Raw genomic sequence first — 21,298 nt, forward strand, 5'->3', positions numbered from 1 at the left:
CGTCAAGCCTCCAGAACAGCCCGTGCCTCCCGCAGCTCCTGAGCCACAACTGCCTCTTATTACCATTAAAGTAACTCAAATAATTAAACTAAGTGGAAGAATTCAAATAAACCTCTCTTTTGGGCGTGGCGGCCGCCATGATGGGGGTGTGAGCACCGCCATGATGGATGTGGCGGCCGCCATGATGGATGTGGCGGCCGCCATGATGGATGTGGCGGCCGCCATGATGGATTGGGGCCGCCATGATGGGTGTGTCCATCCACCGTGATGCGTGTGGGCAGCCACCATGATGGGAGTGGCCAGGCCGTGTCTCCCGGAGTAACCGGACACGTCCCCGCCCCGCGGGTGCGTCCCGGCCGCTCCGGACCCGCCACAGCCCCGGTAACGGCACCTGAAGCGCCGCCCTGCCCACACTCAAGATGGCGCCGCACCCTGAGGCCTCACAGCACCCTTCAACATGGCGGCGCCCATTGCGGCGCCAGTGATGTCATTATCTTTCCGGCGCGGGCCGGAAGTGGCGCGGCCACGGCGGCGCAAAGCCCCAAGGTCTGGTGAGGCCGGGGGGCCTTGGGGACCCCCAAATCAACCCCTATTTTCACACCCCCCCTTTTATAATTTTTCAATACAAAAACCACCACTTGATTTTCTTTTTTTAAAAAAATTACATAAATTAAAGAAAAAAAAAAATAGATTTTTTTTATTCCAAGCCCTTTTTTTTTGGGGGGGGGGGGTCGGGGGTCTCCTCAGCGCGGCAGTGGCCGCCGCCCCTTCTTCCTCCTCTTGTGCTTCGTGTCCCCCCTGGGGGGGCCCCCCTGGGCCTGGGGGGGTCCCTGGGGGGGTCCCGCAGGCCCCCCGGCCTCCCCCGGGCCCCCCTGGAAAACGCGGGCCAGGAAATCCTGGAGGGCGCTGGGGGAGGGGGGGCTGCCCTTGGGGGGGGCCCTGGGGGGAGAGAAAAGGGGTTGGGGCACAGCTGGGCACCCCCCGGGCACAGCTGGATGTACCTGGGCACACCTGGCTGCCACACCGGGCACCCTCGGAACCTCCTCCCCCAGGACTGACCGCTGGTGTCCAGCCCCAGGACCCCCCAGGACCCCCCAGGACCCCCCAGGACCCCCCGTCCCCAGGACTGACCGCTGGTGTCCAGCCCCAGGACCCCCCAGGACCCCCCGTCCCCAGGACTGACCGCTGGTGTCCAGCCCCAGGACCCCCCAGGACCCCCCAGGACCCCCCAGGACCCCCCCGTCCCCAGGACTGACCGCTGGCGGCCGGCCGGCGTGGCCGTCCTGGTGCCGAAGGACAGGTGGTAGGGGACACGGTGGCTGTCCGGGGAGATGGCCACGCACTGGCAGCCCGCCCACTCTGGGGACACACAGGGGACACGGTCACGGTGACACCAGAGACCCTGGGGTGGGCATGGTGACCCCAGAGTGACCTGGGGTGGGCATGGTGACCCCTGGCCATGGTGACCCCAGAGTGACCTGGGGTGGGCATGGTGACCCCTGGCCATGGTGACCCCAGAGTGACCTGGGCATGGTGGCCCCTGGCCATGGTGACACCAAAGACCTGGTCGCGGTGTCCCCTGGTCATGGTGTCCCCAGGGCCTCCCTGGGATGTGTCACCCCCTGGGATGTGTCACCCCCGGTGTGTCCGTGCTCCGTGTCCCCTGCCAGGTGTCCCTCACCGGTGACGTCGTAGATGTGGCCGTCCATGCGGGCCAGGTAGGTGACCTTGAGGCCGAGCAGGCTGGACTCTGCCCACAGGTCACCCTCTTCGGCCGCGTGCCACCCCCCGCACGTGCCACAGTACCGGCCACCGCGCGGGTCCCTGTCCAGCTGGAACCGCCTGCGGGGACATGGGGACACTGTGACACCCCCAGGGACACGGGGACATGGGGACACTGTGACACCCCCAGGGACACTGTGACACCCCAGGGACACGGGGACATGGGGACACTGTGACACCCCCAGGGACACTGTGACACCCCAGGGACACAGGGACACTCTGACACCTCCAGGGACACAGGGACACTCTGACACCCCGGGGACACTGGAGACATTGGGGACATGGGGACACTGTGACACCCCCAGGGACACAGGGACACTGGGGACACTGTGACACCCCAGGGACAGTGGGGGCACTGTGACAGTGCCAGGGACATTGAGAACATTGGGGACATTGGGGACACTGTGCCACCCCCAGGGACACAGCAGCACGGTGAGACCCCCAGGACAGGATGCCACCCCAAGCCCTGGGGACATGTCACCCCCCACAAGCCCCCCAGGACACGATGTCCCCCCAGTGCTGTCCCCACTGTCCCTGCAGTGTCCCCACTGTCTCCACTGTCCCCACAGTGTCCCCACGGTGTCCCCACAGTCCCTGGTCTCCCTGTGGTGTCCCCGCTGTCCCTGGTGTCCTCGGTGTCCCCACTGTCCCCGCTGTCCCTGGTGTCCCCGCTGTCCCTGCAGTCCCTGGTGTCCCCACTGTTCTGCTGTCCCTGGTGTCCCCGGTGTCCCTGCAGTCCCTGGTGTCCTCGGTGTCCCCACTGTCCCTGCTGTCCTCGGTGTCCCCACTGTCCCGCTGTCCCTGGTGTCCTCGGTGTCCCCGCTGTCCTGCAGTCCCCGGTGTCCCTGGTGTCCCCGGTGTCCCCGCTGTCCTCAATGTCCCCGGTGTCCCCACTATCCCCGGTGTTCCTGGTGTCCCCGCTGTCCCTGCAGTCCCTGGTGTCCCCGCTGTCCTCGGTGTCCCCAGTGTCCCTGCAGTCCCCGGTGTCCCCACGCTGTCCCCACCTGTGGCGTCCCCCGCAGCGGGTGCAGCCCATGGCGTCCATGGCGTCCCTGAGCTCCTCCTGCAGCCGGCCCAGGAACGCGCCCAGCGCCCGCGCCAGCTCCCCCTGCGCCAGCTGCTTCCTGCAGCCAAAAAATGGGAATCACGACCCAAAATACGCGATGGACACCCCGAAAATCTGGGATTCACACCCCAAACTCACGCCTGGTACTCGCGCCGCCTCTCGGGGCTGCTCACCCGCTCCCAGCCCGCCCGCAGCACCTTGAACGCTGCCTCTGCCCGGGGGTCACGGCTCTTGTCGGGGTGCACCTGCCAAGGCACGGCCCTCAGCGCTGCCGCCGTGTCCCCAGGGTGTCCCCAGGGTGTCCCCGACCCCCCGGGATGTCCCCGACGCTCACCAGCACCGCCAGCCGCCGGTACGCCCGCCGCAGCTCGGTGTCGCTGGCCGTGGGCTCCACCCCGAGCACCCGGAACGGGTCCAGCTCCTCCTCGGCCACCTCGGCCATGGCCACCAAACGTGTCACCTCCTCCTGGCCGCCGCCTCCGGCGACAGCGGCGTGGCTCGCCCGCCGCCGCAGCCACTCGCCCAGCAGCTCCCGGGAGCGGCCGAGCGCCGCGGAGGCGCCGCGGAGGAAGGAGCGGAGCCCCCCGAGGAGGAGGAGGAGGAGGAGGAAGAGCAGCGCCAGGAGAGCCCCGAGCAGGCGCAGGCACAGCGCGACCCCCGCCCGGGCCGCCCGCAGGGACCCCCGGTGTCCCCTGCCGGGGTCGCCGAGCTGCTCGCCGTGCTCCTCGCGGCGTTGTCGCGGTCGCCGCCGCGCCCCGCGGGTGTCGCCGCCGTCCTCCGGGGGTCCCCGGTGGCGGCAGCCGAGGCTGCACGGGAGGTCCCGGGAGGGGCTCGGGGGAGCGGCCGGGGGCCCCCGGCAGCCGCAGCGACCCCCGGGCGGGGGGACACTGCCGGGGGGGGGGACATCCTCAGGGCCGGGGACACTCCCGGGACCGGGGACACTCCAGGAACCGGGGACGCCACCGGGAACGGGGACGCCACCGGGGCCGGGGACACTCCCGGGACCGGGGACACTCCCGGGGCCGGGGACACTCCAGGAACCGGGGACGCCACCGGGACCGGGGACGCCACTGGGACCGGGGACAGGAGGGTCGCGCTCGCCGCTGCCGTCGTCGCCGCCGCCCGCCGTGCCGCTGCCGGTGGCGCTGGTGGCAGCGGGGGGGTGGCCGCAGGTCCCGTTCCAGGCGGCGCTGGAGCCCCCCCCGTGCCCGCTCCCCCCGGGGCCGCCCCCGGCCGCGTCCCGGTACCGGGGCCGCTCCATCGCCCCGGGGTTAGGTCACGGCCATCCCTGGGACAAGGGGACAGCGGGGACAGAGCGGGGACAGCGGCGTCAGCACCCCCGGCACGGCCACGGGACACCGCGGGGAGCCCCGGAGGGACCCCCGAACCGAGCCCGGGACCCCCTGAATGGACCCCGGTGAGCCCAGAACGGCCCCGGGACCCCCGAACCGAGCCCGGGACCCCCTGAATGGACCCCGGTGAGCCCAGAACGGACCCGGGACCCCCGAACCGAGCTCGGGATTCCCTGACTAGACCCGGGACTCCCGGAACAGCCCCGGGAACCCCGAAATCCGGTCCCGGGGACCCCCTGACCCCTCCCCGAATGGAACCGGGACCCCCGAAACCGGCCCGGGAGCCCCGGACGCTCGGACCGGCTCTCAGAGCCCCGGTACCGGGAGGGTTCGGGACTCACCACGCCGGTACAGCGAGGGTTCGGGGGGCTTCGGGACTCACCACTCCGGTACCGACGGGGGGGGGGGGGGGGTCGCGCCGCCGCCCCCCCCCGGGTCCCCTCACGGCCGCACTTCCGCTTTCCGCCCGCCGCCGCGTTAGCCACGCCCACTTCCGGGCTGGGACAGCACGCGGTCGCGTCACGAGGCCCCTCCTTAAAAGGCAATGGCCACGCCCCCTCACCCGCACGAGCTGGTCCCTAAATGGACATGACCACGCCCCTTACGGCAGCACCCTTTAATCTGCATAGTCACGCCCCTTATTTGGATAGAGGCACGCCCCTTAAAGGGGTAACGTTTCTTAAAGGGGCAACGCCGCCGTCCCGTCACCGCGGTGGGACCCGGTGCCCCTTCCCAGTGCTCCCAGTGGCCCCCCCCAACGCTCCCAGTTCGGGGTCTCTCCCGTGCCCCTCCCAGTTCCGGGTTTCTCCCAGTTCCCCCAGTTCGGGGTCTCTCCCAATTCCCCCAGTTCGGGGTCTCTCCCAGTTCGGGGTCTCTCCCAGTTCCCCCAGTTTGGGGTCTCTCCCAGTTCGGGGTCTCTCCCAGTTCCCCCAGTTCCCCCAGTTTGGGGTCTCTCCCAGTGCTCCCAGTTCCCCCAGTTCGGGGTCTCTCCCAGTGCTCCCAGTCCCCCCAGTTCGGGGTCTCTCCCAGTTCTCCCAGTTCGGGGTCTCTCCCAGTTCCCCCAGTTTGGGGTCTCTCCCAGTGCTCCCAGTTCCCCCAGTTTGGGGTCTCTCCCAGTGCTCCCAGTTCCCCCAGTTCGGGGTCTCTCCCAGTTCTCCCAGTTCGGGGTCTCTCCCAGTTCGGGGTCTCTCCCGTGCCCCTCCCAGTTCCGGGTCTCTCCCAGTTCTCCCAGTTCGGGGTCTCTCCCAGTTCGGGGTCTCTCCCAGTTCCCCCAGTTCCGGGTCTCTCCCAGTGCTCCCAGTTCGGGGTCTCTCCCAGTGCCCCCAGTTCCCCCAGTTCGGGGTCTCTCCCAGTTCGGGGTCTCTCCCAGTGCTCCCAGTTCCCCCAGTTCGGGGTCTCTCCCAGTTCCCCCAGTTCGGGGTCTCTCCCAGTTCCCCCAGTTTGGGGTCTCTCCCAGTTCCCCCAGTTTGGGGTCTCTCCCAGTGCTCCCAGTTCCCCCAGTTTGGGGTCTCTCCCAGTTCCCCCAGTTCGGGGTCTCTCCCAGTTCGGGGTCTCTCCCAGTTCCCCCAGTTTGGGGTCTCTCCCAGTTCCCCCAGTTCTCCCAGTTCGGGGTCTCTCCCAGTTCCCCCAGTTCGGGGTCTCTCCCAGTTCGGGGTCTCTCCCAGTTCCCCCAGTTCTCCCAGTTCGGGGTCTCTCCCAGTTCCCCCAGTTCGGGGTCTCTCCCAGTTCGGGGTCTCTCCCAGTGCTCCCAGTTCCCCCAGTTCGGGGTCTCTCCTAGTTCCCCCAGTTCGGGGTCTCTCCCAGTTCCCCCAGTTCTCCCAGTTCGGGGTCTCTCCCAGTTCCCCCAGTTCCCCCAGTTCGGGGTCTCTCCCAGTTCCCCCAGTTCGGGGTCTCTCCCAGTTCAGGGTCTCTCCCAGTGCTCCCAGTTCGGGGTCTCTCCCAGTTCGGGGTCTCTCCCAGTTCCCCCAGTTCCCCCAGTTCGGGGTCTCTCCCAATTCCCCCAGTTCGGGGTCTCTCCCAGTTCGGGGTCTCTCCCAGTTCCCCCAGTTCGGGGTCTCTCCCAGTTCGGGGTCTCTCCCAGTGCTCCCAGTTCCCCCAGTTTGGGGTCTCTCCCAGTTCTCCCAGTTCGGGGTCTCTTCCCCCAGTTCGGGGTCTCTCCCAGTGCTCCCAGTTCCCCCAGTTCGGGGTCTCTCCCAGTTCCCCCAGTTCGGGGTCTCTCCCAGTTCGGGGTCTCTCCCAGTGCTCCCAGTTCCCCCAGTTCGGGGTCTCTCCCAGTTCTCCCAGTTCGGGGTCTCTTCCCCCAGTTTGGGGTCTCTCCCAGTGCTCCCAGTTCCCCCAGCCATCCGGCCCCGCTGGGTCGCTGCTCTTTTATTCCTCCGAGTTGGGAAAAACCGAAGCAAAAAAAGGCAAAGAAGGGGAAGCGGGGGCGGCAGAGGGGAGGGGGCACGGCCCCTTTTCTTGTGCTTTCACCCCATTTTTACATCCCATTAAAAGCGGGAGTGAATTCAGGATGAAGGACCCGAACGCAAAAAAATTAAAATAAAATTAGGGAAAAAAAGGGGAAAAATTGAGGAAAAAAAAAAAAAAAAGAATTTGAAATAATTAAAAAGGATTACACCCCAATAAAAAAACCCAAAAAAATAAAACAAAACCAAACTGAAAATAAAGAAATCAGTAAAATAAAACGAAATAAAAGAAAAAATCAACACAAAAGCAAAATAAAAATAAAATTAAAAATTAAAATAAAAATGGAAAAAAGAAATTAAAATAAAAGCAAAAAACTCAGTAAAATAAAAAGAAAAAAAAGAAAAAGGTCAGAACAAAACAAAAAAAGTAAAACAAAATGAAATGAAAGAAATAAAACAAAGTAAAACAAAATGAAATGAAAGAAATAAAACAAAGTAAAACAAAATGAAATTAAATAAAACAAAATAAAACAAAATAAAATGAAATAAGGGGAAATGAAATGAAATAAAACAAATAAAGTAAAAGAGAATAAGATAATGTGAAAGACAATAAAATAAAGTGAAATAAAATAAAATAAAGCAAATACAGTGAAACAGAATAAAGCAAAACAAAATAAAGTAAAACCGATTAAAATAAAATAAAAAAAGTAAAACAGAATGAAATAGAAGAAAGCAAAGAAAGCAAAACAGAATAAAATAAAAGAAAGTAAAATAAAAGAAAGTAAAATAAAAGAAAGTAAAATAAAAGAAAGTAAAATAAAATAAAATAACCAAAAATAAACCAAATTAAAAAACCCGCAAAAAAACCCCAGCAATAAATCCAAAAAAACCTTTACAAAACCAACCAAAACCCCCAAAAACACCTCCGAAACGAACCCCAAAAAACCCCGAAACGAACCCCGAAGCCCAGCGCAAGGCCGCAGCCGCAGGGGCGCCGGTTACGAGTCCAGCTCCATCTCGAGCGCCCGCAGCTCCTCCTCCAGCGCTCTCCTCCGCGCCAGCTTCTGCAGCTGCTCGGGGCTGGGCTGCGGCACCGCGCCGTCCTCCAGCCGCCGCCGCAGCTCCTCCACCTGCCGCAGCTTCTTCCGCAGGCTCTTCATGCGCCGGCCCCGCTCCTCGCTGCCGCCGCGCTGCCCCGAATTCTGCCCGGAGTTATCGCCGGAGCTGCTCCCGCCGTTACTCCCCGAATTCTTCCCCGAATTCTTCCCGGAGTTATCCCCCGAGCTGCTCCCACCGTTACTCCCCGAATTCTTCCCCGAATTCTTCCCGGAGTTATCGCCGGAGCTGCTCCCGCCGTTACTCCCCAAATTCTTCCCCGAATTCTTCCCCGAATTCTTCCCCGAATTCTTCCCGGAGTTATCCCCGGAGCTGCTCCCGCCGTTACTCCCCAAATTCTTCCCCGAATTCTTCCCGGAGTTATCCCCCGAGCTGCTCCCGCTGTTACTCCCCATATTTTTCCCCGCGTTATTCCCGGAATTATTGCCCGAATTCCTCCCGGCATTATTCCCGCTGTTGCTCCCCGAATTTTTCCCGGAATTCTTCCCCGAATTACTCTCCGAATTCTTCCTGCCGTTACTCCCGGCATTATCCCTGGAATTATTCCCGGCGTCGCTCCCCGAATTAACCCCGGAATTATCCCCGGGATTCTCGCCGGGATTCTTGCTGGAATTCGCGGGATTCTTGCTGGAATTCACGCTGGAATTCTTGCCGGAATTCCCAGGATTTGCCGCGGTTTCCTCCCCTCCCTTCTCCCCCGCTGTCCCTCCTCCTCCTCCTCCTCCTCCTCCTCCCAGCCCGATTTTTTCCAGCGCCTGGCTCAGTCCGTCCCCGCCGTTTTCCCGATCCTTTTCCTGCTGCTGTTTCCTCTTCTCTTTGCGTTTCAGGTTCCTGCGGGCGCTTTTGGATAAAGCTGGGGAGGGGTCGCTGCCCTCGGGCCGCCCGGGGGTCCCTCGGCTCGGTGGGGAAGGGGTGGGCTCGGGGTTTAAACCCGGCGGCAGTTCGGGTTTGCTCCGGAAGAATTTCACGTATTTGTTCTCGTAGCTGTGGTGGGGGGGAGGAGGGAATAAAATTAGGGGGAAAAAAAAGGTCAGGGGGTTTTGGGGGGTCCTGGAGGGGTTTGGGGGGGGACAGGAGGAGTTTTGGGGAGTCCTGGAGGGGTTTGGGGGAGACAGGAGGAGTTTGGGGGGGTCCTGGAGGGGTTTGGGGGAGACAGGAGGAGTTTTGGGGGGTCCTGGAGGGGTTTGGGGGGAGACAGGAGGAGTTTTGGGGGGTCCTGGAGGGGTTTGGGGGGAGACAGGAGGAGTTTTGGGGGGTCCTGGAGGGGTTTGGGGGGGGACAGGAGGAGTTTGGGGGGGTCCTGGAGGGGTTTGGGGGGAACAGGAGGAGTTTGGGGGGGGGCTGGAGGGGTTTGGGGGGGACAGGAGGAGTTTTGGGGGGGTCCTGGGGGGGTTTGCGGGAGACAGGAGGAGTTTTGGGGGGTCCTGGAGGGGTTTGGGGGGGTCCAGGAGGGGATTTGAGGGGACAGGAGGGGTCTGAGGGGGTCCAGGGGGAATTTGGGAGGGTTCTGGAGGGGTCTGGGGGGGACACGAGGGATTTGGGAGAGACAGGAGGTGATGTGAGGGGTTTGGGGGCACAGGAGGAGTTTGGGGGGGTTCTGGAGGGAATTTGAGGGGTTTAGGGGGGACAAGAGGGGTCTGAGGGGGGACAGGAGGGGTTTGGGGGACCCAGCGAGGACCCCGAACCAGGCCTGGGTGGGACTCGACCCCTCCCCACAGCCTGGGGACTCCCAGGACCCCCCAGGAGACCCCTGGGGACCCCAGGACCCCTCCCCACAGCCTGGGGACCCCCAGGACCCCCCTGGGGACCCCAGGACCCCTCCCCACAGCCCGGGGACCCCCAGGACCCCCCTGGGGACCCCAGGACCCCTCCCCACAGCCTGGGGACCCCCAGGACCCCCCTGGGGACCCCAGGACCCCTCCCCACAGCCCGGGGACCCCCAGGACCCCCCTGGGGACCCCAGGACCCCTCCCCACAGCCTGGGGACCCCCAGGACCCCCCTGGGGACCCCAGGACCCCTCCCCACAGCCCGGGGACCCCCAGGACCCCCCAGGAGACCCCTGGACCCCTCCCCACAGCCCGGGGACACCCCTGGGGACCCCAGAAGCCCTCCCCACAGCCCGGGGACACCCCTGGAGACCCCCAGGACCCCTCCCCACAGCCCGGGGACCCCCAGGACCCCCCACTCACACGGGCACCTCCTCCTGGGGCACGTAGCCCTCCTTGACCCGGCGCTGCTTCCGCCAGGTCCCGTCCGGCCGCTGCGTGGACGGGATGTACCTGCCTGGGGACAGGGGGACACTGTGGGGACACCTGGGGACAGGGGGACAGCAGGGACAGCCTGGGGACAGTCTGGGGACAGCCTGGGGACACTGTGGGGACACCTGGGGACAGCAGGGACAGCCTGGGGACACTGTGGGGACACCTGGGGACACCTGGGGACAGCCTGGGGACAGCAGGGACATTGTGGGGACAGGGGGACACTGTGGGGACAGCCTGGGGACAGCAGGGACAGCCCCACAGACACCACAGGGATTTGGGGACACCACGGGGACACCCGCGGACAGGAGGGGACACCCTGGGAGACCCTGGGGAAAGGGGGACACCCCCACAGCCACGGGGGGACAAGGGGACACCCCGGGAACACCCCCACACCACGGGGGGACACCCTGGGGACACCCTGGGGACACCCCCACAGACACCGGGGGGACACCCTGGGGACACCCTGGGGACACGCTGGGTACCAGGGACACCCCAAAGGCCCTGCCAGGACCCCCAGAGGGGCTCGGGGACATTCCTGGGGACCCCCCAAGCCCAACCCCCCCTCAGAGACCCCAAAACCCTCACGGAGACCCCAGAGCTCTCCTGGGGACCCCAAATCCTCACGGAGACCCCAGAGCTCTCCTGGGGACCCCAAACCCTCACGGAGACCTCCGGGACCCCTCCCTAAAAACCTCGCCCCCCCCCCGGCCCCTCACGGGTGTCCCGGGACCCCCCCTCAAATCCAAAACCCCTCACGGATATCTCCAGGACACCCCTAAAAACACTCCGAGCCCCCCCCCCCCCAAAATCCCAGGCCCTCCCAGGCCCCTCACAAGGGTCCCTGGACCCCTCCCCAAATCCACCCCCCCCCCCAGAGACGCCAAAACCCCTCCCAGACCCCCCAAATCCTCACGGGGACCTCCAGGACCCCTCCCCAAATATACCCCAGGACCCCCACCGATCCCTCAAGGCGGTCCCGGGACCCCTCCTCAAATCCAACCCCCTCTCAGCGACCCCAGAACCGCTCACGGAGACCCCCAACCCCTCACGGAGCGCTCCGAGACCCCTCCCCAAAAACCGCGCCCCCGCCCCCCGCAGGCCCCTCACGGGGGTCCCGCCCCGCCTTGGGCCCTTCCCGTCCCCGGGAGCCCCGCGCGGGTCCGGGGGGGTCCCGGGGGTCCCGAGGGGGTCGGGGCAGCCCCCGGGGGGTCCCGGAGCCCCCCGCAGGCCGCGGGGCCCCCCCGCGCTCACCGGTCTCGTCCGTCACATAGGGCGTCGCCATCTTTGCGCGCGCGCCGCGGGGCCGCCCCGGAAGTGACGTAAAGGCGGCGGCGCGGCGGCGCGGGGGGCGTGGCCTTTAGGGTGGAGGTGTGGCCACACGTGGGATATGAAAATTAGAGGGCGGGGCTTGGCCTGTATGGTAATTAGAGGGCATGGCAATATGTTGATTAGGAAATTAGTGGGTGTGACAATGATGGACATTTAAATAATATGGAAAATAAGGGGCGTGGTCAAATAATGAATGCAAATTATGTGGCAGATGAGGAGGCGTGGCCATTGTTGGGCATGTAAATCAGAGGGCATGGCCAAAATGAGGACACGGACTTTAATTGATATGCAAATTAGAGGGCGTGGTCACGCGGTGATGTACAAACTCATGGGCGTGGTCAAATAGTGAGGATGATAATTAATATGGAAATTAAGAGGTGTGGTCACCATTATTGAAATTGGGTCATGGCCAAATGCTGAAATAAACTTTAATTACTATGGAAATGAGGGGGCGTGGTCATTGTTTAGAATGGGAGTCACATGGTCCAAATTTATGCATGATCATATAAGCTATATGGAAATTAGGGGGCGTGGTCAGGGGCAATCATTGTCTTTACCATGGAAAAGGGTGCGTGGTCATTGGATGATATGGAGATTAGAGGGTGTGGCCAAGAGGAGCATGAGCTTAATTAATATTAAAATTGGAGGCATGGTCATTTGCTTATATGGAAATTAAGGGGTGTGGTTTAATGGATTTTCCCCAAATATGGAAATTGGGGGGTGTGGCCATTGCTTTATGTGGAAATTACGGGCATGGTCCCAAAATGGGTGTGGTCATTTACAAATATGGACATTAGAGGGCGTGGCCAAAACAAATGATTGGCTCTATGTAAATTAAGGGGCGTGGTTGTTGTAATATAAGGAAATTGTGGGTGTGGTCACAGGAAGGGGCGTGGCCATGGACAGATATGGAAATTGCAGGATGTGGTCAAAAATATCTTTAATCAATATGTAAATTAGGGGGCGTGGTCGCTGGTTTTGGGGCAGGGGTCCCCACATCAGAGGCCTTGGAGGAGGGGCCCCACCTGGACCCCGCCAGAATCCCTCAAAATCCCCCCAGGATCCCCAAAATCCATCCAAAAACCCCCCAAAACCCCCCCAGGACACCCCAAAACCCCCCTAGGACACCCCAAAACCCCCCAAAAGTCACTCAGGACCCCCCAAAGTCCATCTAAAAACCCCCCAAAACCCCCCAGACCCCCAAATTCCCGTCAGGACCCCCAAAATTCACTCAGGTCCCCCCAGAACCCCTCCAGGACACCTCCAGACCCCCAAAACCGCCCCAAAGTCCCCCCAAAACCCCTCCAGGACACCTCCCAGACACCCCAAAACTGCCCTAAAACCCCCAGGACACCCCCAGATCCCCTCAGACCCCTAAAAAACCCCCCCAGACCCCCCAAAACCCACCCCAAAACACCCAAAACCACCCCAAATCCCCTCAGAGTCCCCCATTACCACCCCAAAATTCCCCCAAAACCCCCCCAGGGCACCCCCAGACACCCCAAAACCCACCCAAAATCCCCCCAAGCCCCCCCAGATCTCAGAGCTCCCCAAAAACGCCCGTAAATCCCCCCCCAAAACCCCCCGGGACCCCCCAAACCACACACGGAGCCGGAGCCACGGCCACATCGCTGCCTTTACTCTCGGTGCCACCGAGGCCACCACGCGTGTCCCCAACCCCCCCCCAGCTCCGGGGGGGTCCCGGGGGGTTTTGGGGGGCTGGTTTTGGGGCGGGGGTCCCTAGACGGAGCGGCCCCGGAGGAGGGGGCTGCTCTCGCCGCTCGGGGCCCCCCCCAGGGCGCGCTGCAGCAGCCGCCGCACGGTGACGTTTGGGGACAGCCACCCCCGGGGCCGCCCGGGGGGCGTGGGGGGCGCCGGGGACAGCGCCGGGTGCTTGACTCGTCTGGGGGGGACACGGCGGGGGGACACGGTGTCACCTCCTGCCTGTGGGGTGTCCCCAGTGTCCCCAACCCCATAGAGAGTGTCCCCAGTGTCCCCACAGTGTCACCTCCTGCCTGTGGGGTGTCCCCAGTGTCCCCAACCCCAAAGGGAGTGTCCCCAGCCCCACAGTGTCACCTCCACCCCATGGGGAGTGTCCCCAGTGTCCCCAACCCCATAGAGAGTGTCCCCAGTGTCCCCACAGTGTCACCTCCTGCCTGTGAGGTGTCCCCAATGTCCCCAACCCCAAAGGGAGTGTCCCCAGCCCCACCGTGTCACCTCTGCCCCACAGGGAGTGTCCCCAGCCCCACAGTGTCACCTCCACCCCATGGGGAGTGTCCCCAGTGTCCCCAACCCCATAGAGAGTGTCCACAGTGTCCCCACAGTGTCACCTCCACCCCATGGGGAGTGTCCCCAATGTCCCCAACCCCATAGAGAGTGTCCCCAGTGTCCCCACAGTGTCACCTCCTGCCTGTGGGGTGTCCCCGATGTCCCCAACCCCATAGAGAGTGTCCCCAGCCCCACAGTGTCACCTCTGCCCCACAGGGAGTGTCCCCAGCCCCACAGTGTCACCTCCACCCCATGGGGAGTGTCCCCAGTGTCCCCAACCCCATAGAGAGTGTCCACAGTGTCCCCACAGTGTCACCTCCACCCCATGGGGAGTGTCCCCAATGTCCCCAACCCCATAGAGAGTGTCCCCAGTGTCCCCACAGTGTCACCTCCTGCCTGTGGGGTGTCCCCGATGTCCCCAACCCCATAGAGAGTGTCCCCAGCCCCACAGTGTCACCTCCTGCCTGTGGGATGTCCCCAGTGTCCCCAACCCCATAGAGAGTGTCCCCAGTGTCCCCACAGTGTCACCTCCACCCCATGGGGAGTGTCCCCAATGTCCCCAACCCCATAGAGAGTGTCCCCAGTGTCCCCACAGTGTCACCTCCACCCCATGGGGAGTGTCCCCAATGTCCCCAACCCCATAGAGAGTGTCCCCAGTGTCCCCACAGTGTCACCTCCACCCCATGGGGAGTGTCCCCAATGTCCCCAACCCCAAAGGGAGGGTCCCCAGTGTCCCCAGAGTGTCACCTCCGCCCCATAGGGAGTGTCCCCAGCCCCACGGTGTCACCTCCTCCCTGTGGGGTGTCCCTGATGTCCCCAACCCCACAGTCTCACCCGACCCCATAGGCAGTGTCCCCACTGTCCCCATTGTCCCCTTAGTGTCCTCAATATCTGCAATGTCCCCAGTGTCCCCAGTGTCCCCAGTGTCCCCTCACCTGTAGGTGTACGCGGCCGTGCCCAGGGCGGCCGCCACCAGCACGAGCCCCACGAACAGCGTGGTGCGGCCGGTGGCCGGAGCAGCTCCTGGGGACAGCGACAGCTCAGTGCCACCCCTTGGGGACATCCCCCAGACCCTGTCCCCGTCACCTCCGGCAGGGCAGCGACAGCTCAGTGCCACCCGGGGGGCCTTGGGGACATCCCCCGGACCCTGTCCCCGTGTCCCTGTCACCCCTCCAGAGCAGGAACACCCCAGCCCCGCCCGGGGGACATCCAGGACCCTGTCCCCGTGTCCCTGTCACCCCCCAGAGCAGGAACACCCCAGCCCCACCCGGGGACACCCAGGACCCTGTCCCCGTGTCCCTGTCACCCCCCGGAGCAGGAACACCCCAGCCCCGCCCGGGGGACACCCAGGACCTCGTCACCGTGTCCCTGTCACCTCTTCCGGGCCGGGGACAGCTCAGCCTCACCCAAGGGACACGCGGGGACATCCCCTGGACCCTGTCACGCTGTCCCTGCCACCCCTCCAGGGCAGGAACACCCCAGCCCCACCCAGGGGACACCCAGGGCCCTGTCCTCGTGTCGCACCTCCCACGGCCACGCGGGTGGTGGCCACGGCCAGCCCGTTGCCGTTGGCCAGGGACACGTTGAGGCAGAAGAGGCCGGAGCGGTTGAAGTCCTGGCGCAGCACGAGCTCGCAGCCGGGCGACGGCGACACCGCCGAGCACGACTCCGCCTCCGCCGTGCGACACTCGGCGTCCGCCACCACCGTGCACACCTCCTCGGGCAGCCTGCGGGCACGCCGCGTCAGCGCCGGGGACACCGCGCTGCCTTGTCGCCGCCGCTGTCGCCCGCTGTCGCCACTCACCCGCCCTCGCACGTCACCGTCAGCTCCACGCTGCTGCCGCCGCCCTCGGGCACCACCTGCACGATGGCCACGCTCTCGATGCCCTCTGCGGGGGGCGAGGAGGGGTCAGCGGGGTCGGGAAGCCCCGGCCGGACCCCCCGGGACCCCCCCGGCACCCCCGGGAGCCCCGGACTCACGGACGATGTCCAGCTGGGTGGCGAAGGTGCCGTAGCGGTACAGGACGCAGCCGGGCGAGTCCTCGGCTGGGGCCTGGCGCTTGACCAGCGCCAGCGGCTGGGCGGTGGCACCAGCTGTGGCTGCAGCTGTGGCTGCGGCCGTGGCTCCAGCTGCGGCTGCAGCCATGGCCCCAGCTGTGGCGCCAGCTGTGGCTCCAGCTGCGGCCGCAGCCGTGGCCCCAGCTGTGGCTCCAGCTGTGGCAGCGGCCAGGGACACAGCAGCGACTCCTGCGGTGGCTTCTGTGGTGGCATCCGCCGTGACACCAAGCGTGGCTGCAGCGGTGGCATCGAGGGCAGATCCAGCTGTGGCCGATCCAGCTGTGGCCGATCCCGCGGTGGCCGCAGCTGTGACACCACCCGCGCCTCCGTCTGTCGCCGCATCTGCAGGGACACACGGGAGACGCTGGGCGAGGACAAGGGGACAGCGAGCCCTTGGGGACAGCGAGCCCTTGGGGACACCCCCAACATGTCCCCTCCCTGCCGCCAGCCCCGGCTCGGGCCAGCACCCACCTGCAGCCGCTGTCCCCTCCGCGGGGACCACAGTGACAGAGGTGTCCCCGGCCGCGGTGGCGACAGCGGGGGACACGGAGGAGGCGACAGCCGCGGTGCTGGCAGCGAGGGCGGGGGCGGTGGCGGAGGGGACCGAGAGCTCGGTGACAGCGGCGACAGAGGGCTCGATGGCGGCGGTGACAGCGGGATCGGTGGCGGCGGGGACCGAGGGCTCGGTGACAATGGGGACAGCGGGCTCGGTGACGGCGGGGTCCGAGGGTTCCGCCGCCGAGCCCCCCGTGGGCTCCACGGGCTCCGCGGGGGCTGCGGGAAAAACGGGGTTGGGGTCACCCAGGACCCCCCAGAGCCCGGGCTGGGGTCACCTCTGGTTTGGGACCCCCCCGGGACCCCCCCAACTGCAGTGTCGGGGGTGCTCCGTGTCCCCTGGTGACACCGGGGACACACACCGTGGGGTGGGGTGGCTCTGGGGGCTGAGGGGACACTGGGGACACACACTCTGGCACGGGGGACACTGGGACCACACCCCACGGAGCACCCCGGACACCGTGCGCACCCCCAGCAGGCGATGCCACCCCAAACCCCCCCTTCCCCTTCCCCTTACCCGTGCTGGCCACCGCCACCGTGCTCTGTCCCCCGGCCGGGGTGGTGGCCGCGGGCCCGGTGGCCCCGGTGGGAGCCCCGGTGGGGCCCGGCGTGGTTGTGGGGCCGCAGGGGCTGAGCGGGATGGCGGCCTGGAGCACCAGGCGGGCCGAGAAGGTGCCGGTGTCCAGGTAGGTGTGGGTGACGGTGGCGCTGCGCGTGATCAGGGTCCCGCTCCGGTCGCCGAAGTCCCACGAGTAGGACACGTCGGCGTGGCGCAGGTAGCGGCTCGGGTCGTGCAGCCGCACGGCGAACGCCACCGCACGGTTCCGCACGAAGCGCCCGGCACCGGCCCCCGCGTCCTGCAGCTGCGACACGTCCACGGCCAGCGGGACTTGGTCTGCGGGGACAGCGCGGGGACAGCGCGGGGACACGGGTGAGGGGAGGGGGACAGCGGTGTGGACGGCCATTGGTCTGACTGGCACCCGAACGCTGGCGCACGGTGTCACCTGCACCCGGTGTCACCTGCACCCGGTGTCACCTACAGCCACTGTCACCTACAGCCACTGTCACCTCCAACCTCAGCACCCAGTGTCACCCGCACCCGGTGTCACCTGCACCCGATGTCACCTGCACCCGGTGTCACCTACAGCCACTGTCACCTCCAACCTCAGCACCCAGTGTCACCTGCACCCGGTGTCACCTGCACCCGGTGTCACCTACAGCCACTGTCACCTCCAACCTCAGCACCCAGTGTCACCTGCACCCGGTGTCACCTGCACCCGGTGTCACCTGCACCCGATGTCACCTGCACTCAGTGTCACCTATACCCAGTGTCACCTATACCCAGTGTCACCTATATCACCTACGCCCAGTGTCACCTGCACTGTCACCTACAGCCACTGTCACCTGCAGCCTCAGCACCCAATGTCACCTGCACCCACAACCCCCCCACAACCCCCACCCCAAACCCCCTGCCCCATTTTCCCCGTGCCCCCCCTGTGCCCCTCAGTGTCCCCCGGTGTCCCCGTGTCACCCACCGGTGATGCTGAACTGGGAGATGGCGTGGCCGATGGGGATGAACTTCTGGCGGCCCCGGTAGTGGTACACGGCCACCTCCATGGTGTACGAGCCCAGGGCCACCCCGGCCGTGCCCACCGTGAGCCGCGACGCTGGCCCGTCCACCACCTGCCAGTAGCGCCCTGGGGACAGCGGGGACAGTGCCACCACGGCGTGGGCAGTGCCACCATAGTGGGGACAGTGCCACCACGGCGTGGGCAGTGCCACCATAGTGGGGACAGTGCCACCACGGCGTGGGCAGTGCCACCATAGTGGGGACAGTGCCACCACGGCGTGGGCAGTGCCACCATAGTGGGGACAGTGCCACCACAGCGGGGACAGTGCCACCACAGCATGGTCAGTGCCACCACGGCGTGGGCAGTGCCACCACAGCGGGGTCAGTGCCACCACAGCGTGGGCAGTGTCACCACAGCGGGGTCAGTGCCACCACAGCGGGGACAGTGCCACCACAGCATGGTCAGTGCCACCACGGCGTGGGCAGTGCCACCACAGCGGGGACAGTGCCACCACAGCGGGGACAGTGTCACCACGGCAGGGACAGTGCCACCACGGCGTGGGCAGTGCCACCACGGCGTGGGCAGTGCCACCACAGCAGGGTCAGTGCCATCACAGCAGGGACAGTGCCACCACGGCGTGGGCAGTGCCACCACAGGGGGGTTGGTGCCACCACGGCGTGGTCAGTGCCACCACAGCGGGATCAATGCCACCACAGGGGGCTTGGTGCCACCTCGGGGACACCCGGCGCCGTGTTTGGGGTGACCGGTGCCATCCTCACCCCATGTCCACCAGACGTAGACGAACTTGCCCCGCTTGCCCCTGGGCATGGGCTGCCCGTCGGGAAAGGTCCCGCTGGCGTCCGGCTGCTCCGCGAACACCGGGTCCCCCCGTGCCACCCGCGTGCCTGTGGGGACAGCCAGGGTGAGGGGACACCGGGGACCCCGCGGGGACACTGGGGGGGGTGAGAGGACATTGGGGACACCAGGGGGACACCAGGGGGACACCACGGGGACACAGGGGGTGAGGGGACACTGGGGTTTCGGAGGTTTTGGGGGGTCCAGAGGGTTTTGGGGTGGTTTCGGAGGGTTTGGGGTGTGTTTGGGTGGTTTGGGATGGTTTCAGGGTGGGTTGTGGGTGGTTTTGGGGAGTTTTGGAGGTTTAAGGGGTTTTGGTATGGTTTTAGGTGGTTTGGGGTGGTTTGGGATGCTTTTAGGTGGTTTTGGGTGGTTTTGAACAGTTTGGGGTGGTTTGGGGGGGTTACTGGGTGGTTTGGGGTGGTTTTGGGGTGGTTTGGGGGGATTTGTGATGGTTTCGAGATGGTTTTGGAATGGTTTCAGGGTGGTTTGGTATGGTTTTGGGTGGTTTGGGGGTGGTTTTGGGTGGCTTGAGGTGGTTATGGGGTGGTTTCAGGGTGGTTTTGGGTGGTTTGGGGTAGTTTTGAGCAGTTTGGGGTGGTTTGCAGTGGTTTGGAGTGGTTTTGAGGAGTTTGGGGTGGTTTCAGGATGGTTTGGGGGTGGTTTGGTTCTGAGTGGTTTGGGATGGTCTCGGGGTGATTTTGGGGTGGTTTCAGGGTGGTTTTGAGCGGTTTGGGGGTGGTTTGGGGTGGTTTCAGGGTGGTTCTGAGTGGTTTTGGGTGGTTAGAGGTGGTTTCAAGGTGGTTTGGGGTGGTTTTGGAGTGGTTTGGGGTGGATTAGGATGGTTTGGGGTGGTTTGGGGTGGTTTCAGGGTGGTTTGGGGTGGCTTTGGAGTGGTTTGGGGTGGATTAGGATGGTTTGGGGTGGTTTCAGGGTGGTTTCAGGGTGGTTTGGGGTGGCTTTGGATTGGTTTGGGGTGGATTAGGGTGGTTTGGGGTGGCTTTGGGGCGGTTTGGGGCTCACTGACCATTGACGGTGCAGTTCTGCCCCCACACCACGCGGCCATCGGGCAGCACGCTCTGGTTGCCCGGGAAGCGCAGGGCGATGGAGAAGGTGGCCTGGGCACCCGCCATGGTGGGAGCGTCGTTGCTGATGTCGAAGGTGACATCGCCACCTGCTCGGGGACACGATCGGGGGGTGGCAGGGGGTCAGTGACACGGCCGGACCCTGCCACTGACACGGCCAGGCAGGGCGGGTGGCACTCACCTCGCCAGCAGTCGCGGGTCCCCTGGTGCCAGAGCGGGTACAGCGCCGTGTCCCAGGTCCGGAACGGCGCCGGCCGCCCGCTCCACGCCGGGCTCCGGCCACGGCTCCGGCCTGGGCTCCGGCCAGCGGCTCCTGGGGGACAGCGACAGGGACACCCCGCGCCCAGGGCATCAGCGGCGCCACGTGTCCCTCGTGGCACCGTTTTTTGGGGGGCTGTCATGTCCCCTGTGTCGCCCTTTTTCAGGGGCTTGTCATGTCCCCCCTGTCCCCATTTTCGGGGGCTGTCGTGTCCCCCCATGTCCCCCATTTTCGGGGGCTGTCATGTCCCCCATGTCCCCCACTTTAGGGGGTTGCCATGTCCCCCTGTGTCCCCCATTTTCGGGGGTCTGTCCTGTCCCTCCCGTCCCCCTTTTTCAGGGGTTTGTCACATCCCTACACGTCCCCACCTCATATGGGGCTGAAGGGTCCCCCCCACGTCCCCCCACCCTCAGGGGTCCCACACGTCCCCCACTCCCAGGACGCTGCCAGGTCCCCCATGTCCCCAACTCGCAGGGGTCTGTGAGGTCCCCGTGTCCCCAGTGTCCCCTCCCCAGGACCCATCTCCCCATATCCCCCTCTACCAGGGGTCCCCCACCCCTGGGGTGTCCAGCCGGGTCCTCCCGACCGTGGGGACCCTGGGGGGACCCGGGGGGGCTCGGGGGGGACCCGCGTGACAGAGCTCGGGCCAAGCCACGCGCGGGGCAAAGCCATCACATGGCCCCAAAGCCCTTTCATGTGACGCTCAGCTGAGCCGGGCCGGGCCGGGCCGGGGCGGGCACCCCCCGTGTGCCCCCGGGGTCGGGGGGCTGCCAGGTCACCCCGGTACTGGGGGGCTGCCGGGTCACCCCAGTGTTGGGGGGCTGCAGAGTCCCCCGTGTCCCCCCAGGGTCGGGGGGCTGCCAGGTGACCTGTGTCCCTCCACTGTTGGGGGGCTGCCGGGTCCCCCCAGTTTCGGGGGGCTGCAGAGCCCCTGTGTTCCCCCAGGGTCGGGGGGCTGCCGTGCCCCCCGTGTGGGCTCGTGGGGGGCTGCCCTTCGTGTCCCCCACTTTCAGGGCTGTGTAAGGTCCTACGTCCCCTCCCGGGGTCCAAAGGGTCCCCCTGTGTCCCCGTCACTCCCGGGGCACTGCCAGGTCCCCCAAGTCCCCCCATTTTCAGGGGTGTCTCAGCTCCCCCCTGTCCCCCCTTCACACGGGGCTGCCACTTCCCCCGTTCCACCCAAAAAACGGGGTCCCCCCTTGGCAGGGAGAGTGGGGCTGCGTGCCCCCCCCATTTCCAGCGGGATGGTGACCCCCACATCCCGCCCCACACCCCACACCCCACAACCACCCCCGGGGACCCCCCAGCCACCCCCAGGGGGATTATCGGGGTACAACC

The 21,298-nt window shown here is 65.1% G+C and overlaps 3 protein-coding genes across 3 annotated transcripts; all 3 read right to left on the reverse strand.

Moving 5' to 3' along the window:
* Nucleotides 1–658: 658 nt before the first annotated feature.
* On the reverse strand, nucleotides 659–4,124 carry DNAJC14 (DnaJ heat shock protein family (Hsp40) member C14). The gene is made up of 6 exons (XM_068178455.1): nucleotides 3,183–4,124; nucleotides 2,987–3,093; nucleotides 2,787–2,906; nucleotides 1,682–1,842; nucleotides 1,257–1,359; nucleotides 659–939 (listed from the first exon to the last, which is right to left on the reverse strand). Exons 1-6 carry the CDS (start codon nucleotides 4,107–4,109, stop codon nucleotides 744–746), a joined length of 1,614 nt encoding a protein of 537 aa, XP_068034556.1. The 5' UTR covers nucleotides 4,110–4,124; the 3' UTR covers nucleotides 659–743.
* Nucleotides 4,125–7,450: 3,326 nt separating this feature from the next.
* Nucleotides 7,451–11,313, reverse strand: PYM1 (PYM homolog 1, exon junction complex associated factor). The gene is made up of 4 exons (XM_068178450.1): nucleotides 11,235–11,313; nucleotides 9,912–10,005; nucleotides 8,455–8,705; nucleotides 7,451–7,869 (listed from the first exon to the last, which is right to left on the reverse strand). Exons 1-4 carry the CDS (start codon nucleotides 11,263–11,265, stop codon nucleotides 7,604–7,606), a joined length of 642 nt encoding a protein of 213 aa, XP_068034551.1. The 5' UTR covers nucleotides 11,266–11,313; the 3' UTR covers nucleotides 7,451–7,603.
* A 1,640-nt stretch (nucleotides 11,314–12,953) lies between these two features.
* LOC137466798 (melanocyte protein PMEL-like) lies at nucleotides 12,954–20,105 on the reverse strand. Its single transcript, XM_068178454.1, has 11 exons — nucleotides 19,886–20,105; nucleotides 19,647–19,793; nucleotides 18,544–18,669; nucleotides 17,729–17,890; nucleotides 16,711–17,088; nucleotides 16,110–16,421; nucleotides 15,561–15,980; nucleotides 15,385–15,469; nucleotides 15,105–15,307; nucleotides 14,516–14,603; nucleotides 12,954–13,215 (listed from the first exon to the last, which is right to left on the reverse strand). Exons 1-11 carry the CDS (start codon nucleotides 20,103–20,105, stop codon nucleotides 13,053–13,055), a joined length of 2,304 nt encoding a protein of 767 aa, XP_068034555.1. The 3' UTR covers nucleotides 12,954–13,052.
* Nucleotides 20,106–21,298: the final 1,193 nt, after the last annotated feature.

The sequence above is a fragment of the Anomalospiza imberbis genome, unplaced genomic scaffold (assembly GCF_031753505.1).
Source record: "Anomalospiza imberbis isolate Cuckoo-Finch-1a 21T00152 unplaced genomic scaffold, ASM3175350v1 scaffold_439, whole genome shotgun sequence".
In the NCBI taxonomy this organism is placed as follows: Eukaryota; Metazoa; Chordata; class Aves; order Passeriformes; family Viduidae; genus Anomalospiza; species Anomalospiza imberbis.

Coding starts and splice junctions, on each gene's coding strand:
- DNAJC14 (XM_068178455.1), bottom strand. CDS start 4,109: ATGGAGCGGCCCCGGTACCGGGACGCGGCCGGGGGCGGCCCCGGGGGG. Junction 3,094..3,182: donor ACCGGCGGCTGGCGGTGCTG/GTGAGCGTCGGG, acceptor GTGCCTTGGCAG/GTGCACCCCGACAAGAGCCG. Junction 2,907..2,986: donor AGGCGGCGCGAGTACCAGGC/GTGAGTTTGGGG, acceptor TTTTGGCTGCAG/GAAGCAGCTGGCGCAGGGGG.
- PYM1 (XM_068178450.1), bottom strand. CDS start 11,265: ATGGCGACGCCCTATGTGACGGACGAGACCG. Junction 10,006..11,234: donor CTATGTGACGGACGAGACCG/GTGAGCGCGGGG, acceptor CCCTGTCCCCAG/GCAGGTACATCCCGTCCACG. Junction 7,870..8,454: donor GCTGGAAAAAATCGGGCTGG/GAGGAGGAGGAG, acceptor ATAACTCCGGGA/AGAATTCGGGGAAGAATTCG.
- LOC137466798 (XM_068178454.1), bottom strand. CDS start 20,105: ATGACAGCCCCCCAAAAAACGGTGCCACGAGGGACACGTGGCGCCGCT. Junction 18,670..19,646: donor GCAGAACTGCACCGTCAATG/GTCAGTGAGCCC, acceptor CTGTCCCCACAG/GCACGCGGGTGGCACGGGGG. Junction 16,422..16,710: donor GGTGGCGGTGGCCAGCACGG/GTAAGGGGAAGG, acceptor CCAACCCCGTTT/TTCCCGCAGCCCCCGCGGAG.